The sequence below is a fragment of the Pinus tabuliformis genome, chromosome 7, assembly GCF_031772625.1.
Source record: "Pinus tabuliformis cultivar Carrire ecotype Pingquan chromosome 7, CPIR1, whole genome shotgun sequence".
NCBI classification, from domain to species: domain Eukaryota; kingdom Viridiplantae; phylum Streptophyta; class Pinopsida; order Pinales; family Pinaceae; genus Pinus; species Pinus tabuliformis.
The window spans coordinates 1,278,608,470-1,278,614,654 of NC_142293.1; the positions used below are offsets into that span (position 1 = coordinate 1,278,608,470).

The 6,185-nt window shown below is 31.6% G+C and overlaps 1 protein-coding gene across 1 annotated transcript; it reads right to left on the reverse strand.

The window, feature by feature from the left end:
• Positions 1–260: 260 nt before the first annotated feature.
• Positions 261–2,328, reverse strand: LOC149252150 (cytochrome P450 750A1-like). Its single transcript, XM_089459651.1, has 2 exons — positions 1,313–2,328; positions 261–1,236 (listed from the first exon to the last, which is right to left on the reverse strand). The coding sequence occupies exons 1-2, from the start codon at positions 2,270–2,272 to the stop codon at positions 613–615; spliced, it is 1,584 nt and encodes a 527-aa protein (XP_089315777.1). The 5' UTR covers positions 2,273–2,328; the 3' UTR covers positions 261–612.
• Positions 2,329–6,185: the final 3,857 nt, after the last annotated feature.

The window sequence follows — 6,185 nt, forward strand, 5'->3', positions numbered from 1 at the left end:
GAAAATAATATACAAAATTAATATTTAAAATCAATCCATAGTTATACTACCAAAAATATTATATCAAATTAACGTCCAAAAATAGAAAAAATCTGAAAAGCCTATTCCGAAATACGGCTGTGTTATATAATATTTATAATAATCTTACAAAATAAAAAATACAAGTTCTAAAATCATGTAGTACAGGGTGGAAAACGGTTGCTATAAAGATAAATTGACATAGTGGAAAACTATTGTTAATAAAGAGTAATTGCCAAATTAGAATTGAACAAGGCATGTCGATCTCTGGTGAGAAAGTGACTGACTCAAGAGATTGCACCGCAAGACACACTTGTATTCATTAGGCGAAGAAACTATTACATAAATAGGAGTGGCGACGAAAATATTACATATATAGTTAAGAGTATATTATGATTGAGCAGATAAGAACCGCCAACCAACAAAGTTTAATTAAAACAAACCATTTTAACAACACACAACAGTTTTAACGACCCAAAACTGATGCTAATTATAGGAGAATATTCTAGAGATTTCTCCATTATTGGAACAGAAAAACCATCACCAACGAAGAAAAACGAAGAAAGGGCGTCGTCGTTCGTATCCTCCCAGGTATTACATTGGAAAGCTGCTGCTCAGCTTTGGAAAAGCAGAGAGCGGAACTTTTCTTGGAATGGTCAATCCACATGCTTCCTTCATATCCAAGTGGAACGGATCACCGTCCACTCTCCAATCAAAAGTGTGTAACAACTGAGCCAATGCAAACTGAACCGTGGGAATAGCCATCGATGCCCCTGGGCATCCTCTCCTTCCTGCACCGAACGGTATCATATTGAAATTTGAGGGGTCTGTTACATTGACATGTTCGTCTTCCATGAATCTCTCTGGCTTGAATTCAGAAGCATCTGCCCCCCACACCTTAGGATCCCTTCCTATAGCCCAGACATTCACCATCAACATTGTTTTCTTCGGGATAAAGTATCCTCCTACTGTCACAGTCTGTGCAGATTCATGAGGAATCGCTAAGGGCGCCGCTGGGTATAGTCGCAGAGTCTCTTTCACCACACAGTGGAGGTATTTCATGTTTGCTAGATCGGACTCCATTACTTTGCAATGTTGGCCAACGACCGATTCGATTTCCTCTTTTAATTTTTTCATTGCACGGGGATGTCTGAGCAGCTCGCTCATTGCCCATTCTAACGAAATTGATATTCTATCCAAGCCAGCGCCGAACAAGTCCTGCACAAATACAAATCCAATTAGTGCAAAAGAAATGATGAATGAAAGAAGTTTAAGAATGAGGGTCGAGGCATACAAGCACAACAGCCTTGATGGTTTCCCGTGTAATTTTGGTGTCGGCCTTAGCCATGTGTAGCAGCACATCCACGAAGTCTTGAACATGAGGCTCTGCGTCTACGGCCTCTTTCTGGAGATGATTCACATTAACATGGTCGTCTATTATTTTCTCCGCAAATTCATCGAATGTTTTATGAATTTTCTTCATGCGGCGCTTGATACCTTGTAAATCGAGCCAATCCAAATACGGAATGAAGTCGCCAATGTTGAACTCTCCCACTGTAGCTGTCAACTCTGTCATCAGGCCTTTAAACCCTTGGAAATCGCCACCCAAATCATCGTCAGAAAATTTCCTCCCCGCCAGTATTCGCCAAACAATATTGGAGGTGAGAGTGGAGACGGCCTTGCTCACATTCACACCCATTTTTCCCTTCTCACTCTCCTGCCAAATTGAAGAGATCATCGCAGACACCTCTTCCTCTCGGACACTCTTGAAGGACTCGATTCTTTTGGCAGTCAGTAATTCTAACACGCATATTTTTCTCATTTGCCTCCAGTGATCTCCATACGGAGCGAACACCACATCTTTAGAGTTGGAAAACATCAATCTCCCAGCGGCTGTTGGCGGTCGGCTGGCAAAAATCAAGTCATGAGTTTTGAGAAACTCTTTGGCCGTCTCAGAAGAAGAAACGACGACGGTAGGGACAGAGCCTAAGCGCAGAAAGAGTATGGGACCATATTTCTCAGCAAGGCCTCTAAGAGAACGGTGAGCGGGCAGCATTAATTGGTGGAGATTTCCTATGATGGGCCATGCATAGGGTCCTGGTGGCAGCGTGGCACTAGTTCTTCTCTTGCGCAAAAACCATATCATGAAGAAAGCCCAGAGTAGGCACAGAACAGTTGCTGCGGGAGGCCCTCCATCAGCGACTGTGAATGTTGCAGGGAAAGGTAGAGACTGACGCAAATTATGAAAAGCCATAACGTACACACCCTTCCTAAGCACTAAGCACTGAACTCTATGTTTGGAAAGGGAGAAGGGCTACATCTATTTATAGCATTCAATGTGAGAGTGACGTAGGATCATGTTATCCTGAATTTATGAGTGGTTCAATATAAAGTTTAGCATTCATTTGTCAGCAGTTTTCTTTTCCTTAAAGTGCCAACTCAGCATATTTATAATTCAATGTGAGAGTGACGTAGGATCATGTTATCCTGAATTTATGAGTGGTTCAATATAAAGTTTAGCATTCATTTGTCAGCAGTTTTCTTTTCCTTAAAGTGCCAACTCAGCAAATCTATAATTCCCATCAAATATATCTCATCAAAGGTATCGTTCACCCACGTTGTATCAAATTCTAAGAGACAAATATCAAAACCAAAAAAACTTAATTTATTCTCATAAAATTATGGAAAGGTATTCCAGCAAGGGTAATTTGATACAATCTGTTGCCCTCTACGAAAATTCCAAAAACAACGAAAGCTGGTATGACTCATTTCAAATTATTTCTTGCCCTCTTTAAAGATTCCAAAAACAGGGTGAAGCTTTAGTACTTTTGCCCTAATAAGATTTAATATTGTTTTAAAATATTTTTCTTTCTTCTAAATAATTATTCCACCAGAGAACGGTTTTTATATCTTTTAATAAGATAAGATCGATATTTTTTCATAAGATCAGGTCAAATTTTTATCTGGACGTATTTTTGTCTTATTTAACTGTAATAATTTCATTACAACCTTAGCCCGTCTCCACGTATATTTTTAATAAGATAAGATCAAATTTTTATCTGTTAATTTCATTGCAACCCTAGCCGGTTTCCACGTATACCCTTAGCCCGTCTCCACGTATATTTTTAATAAGATAAGATCAAATTTTTATCTGTTAATTTCATTGCAACCCTGGCCCGTTTCCACGTATACTTTTAATACGATCAGATCGAATTTTTATCTTATTTAATTGTGAGAATCTCATTGCAACCCTAGTCTGTCTCCACGTACATTTTTAATTAGATAAGATCAAATTTTTATTTTATTTAATGGTCTCACTTTGCCCGTCTCCACATATACAGATAAAAACAAATTGTAATTATATATATAAAATGGCTGTAGCTTGGGTTGATGACTAAGAAGGTGATTAACCTGCAACCCTAGTCCGTCTCCACGTACATTTTTAATTAGATAAGATCAAATTTTTATTTTATTTAATTCTGTCGATTTGCCCGTCTCCACATATACAGATAAAAACAAATTGAAATTATATATATATAATGGTTGTAGCTTGGGTTGATGACTAAGAAGGTGATTAACCTACAGTGGGATCATGTTAATATACTCTATTTCACTTTTAAAAGTTGCACATATATACATAAAAACAAATTGAAATTAATAATATATATATATTAAAAATGGTTGTAGCTTAGGTTGATGACTAAGAAGGTGATTAACCTACAGTGAGATCATATTAATATAGTTTATTTGACTTTAAAAAGTTAAAAGATTAATTGAGATTTTTTAATTTTATTTTATGGTGAAAAAGAAAGGAGAGAAGCATTCTTAAATTACTATAGTTTTGCTAACATAATAAGTTAATAATGTTTGTGGCAGATATTTTGAAAATTATAATGGATAATAATGTTTGTGGTAAATATTTTGAAAATTAAAATGGATGTGAGTAAAAAATGAGCAAGCCAATATAAAGTGTTTTTCATCTTCAACCCTCTTGCCACTTAAATCTAATCTTCAACCCTCTTGCCGCTTAAACCTAAGTTGGGATGTTGGCTAGAGTTAAAAGAAAATTTTCACTGATTGCTATAAGTAACAACAACTACTATATATATATATATATATATATATATATATATATATATATATATATATATATATATATATATATTATTGAAATATTATATTTCTATTATACCAACCTTCTTGGCTTATTGAGTTAGAAAAACTATAATGTTCTAGAAAAGCTTCTTTCGCTCCTCTTTGATCATAGAAATAAAATATTAAAAAGGCTCTATCAATCTCTTCCAATAAACCCCATTGGTCTAAATGGACATTAATCATCATTATCATTCAAAAATAATAAATAATACAATATAAGATTTATTATTCCTTTCATCTAGTTTTGCCCAAATAAAATTTATTATTCCTTTAATATTTTTTTTGTTCTAAGTAATAGTTTTTTTCCACTTAATAAATTTTCCACCACATAATAGTTTTTTATATTTTTCATAAGATAAGATGGATTTTTTTGCCTTATTTAATTGTGTTGAAGTCTAATTTCATTCCAACCCAAATTTGTCTCATCTATATATATATATCTATATATATGGTTGTCTTGATGATGTTCACTCAGATCAATATGGTTTATAGTACCTAAAAAAAATGAGACTCTTTAATTTTTTATTTATATCATAAAAAAGAATGAAAATACTCATTCCTAAATCACCATAGTTTTATTGACTTGAGTCAAGAAGGTTGGTAGTGTGGAAAATATTTTTACAATTATAACGACTGTGATTAAGAGCTTGGCAATCAAGAGAAAACCCTTTTCATCTTCAATCTTCATAGTATCCCAAAGGTGACATACTCTTTAGTCCAAGGTTTTTTGGGAATTCAACAGGGATGAATTTCATTTTTCAGCTCATGAGAATTGGTTCTTATATTCACAATGTTCATTTTCTTCTTATGACCAGTCATGACAGAATACCTTAGCCTCATTTTTCCCTCTAACTCCCTATCATTCCACAATTTATCCTTAAATTTGGAAGCAATGACATTTTTAATATTATCCTTATTCTCCAAGATGATCTCCTCCTTTCCTTTACTCCCAATAGTCTAGCTAGCACTAAACACCCTTATGTCAACCTCACTTAACTCTGAATCAATTTTGAGAAATTGTTGTAATTATTTATTATCTATATTGCCTATATATAAACAAAATTTAACAATTAAATTTTATGTTTAGATATATAGATAGATATATTTTTTTAATGTAAATAATTATTTTATACATTTAACTTTTTTATTTTATTGAAACATTAAGCTTCAATTATAATTATTTGTACATATATAAATTTATGTCATATAAAAAAAATAACACACAAATATATATTAAAAATAATAAAAAAACAATAAAATATATATATATATATATATATATATATATATATATATATATATATATTTTTAATTTACATATTTAACTTTTATTTTCTCTTGAAATATTATTCTATTATAATTATTTAGATATGTATGATTTTTTAATTTATATATAGCTATCTTATTTTAATTAAGTTTTGTATTTTATTGAAATATTAGACCTCTATTATAACTAATTTTATTTTATATCTATCTATCTATATATATATGTAAATATAAATATAAATATAGGTAAGGCAACATAATTTAAAGTTTTTATTTTATTTTATTTTAATAGGTTATTGTTATATATATAATATTTATTTTTTTAAATATTACATTTTATATATATACTTCACTAACTAAAAAAATTAAATATTGAATATATTTTTACTTTAAATATTTGTTTTTACATTTTTAATTTTTATATTTATTAAAATATTCATTTTTTATTATTTTTATTATAATTGTTTATAAATATATAAATTTATATAATTTAAATGTGTATGGAATAAATAAAAAATTAAAATATCTAAACTGTGGAGATAGAGATAAATAAATACAAAGGAAAAGTATTAATTTAGAAAAATGTGTTGTTTTATGTAAATTAACAACACTATTTTCACTCTCCTCCTAAAGCTAAACTAAGATTGACGTTATTGTTTTGAGGCTTCTGCGATTAGTACTTTGTGTTTACTCTTCTTTCGGATTTCTCGCATCCATGGTTGTTTGAATCGACATTTCGAGCCATC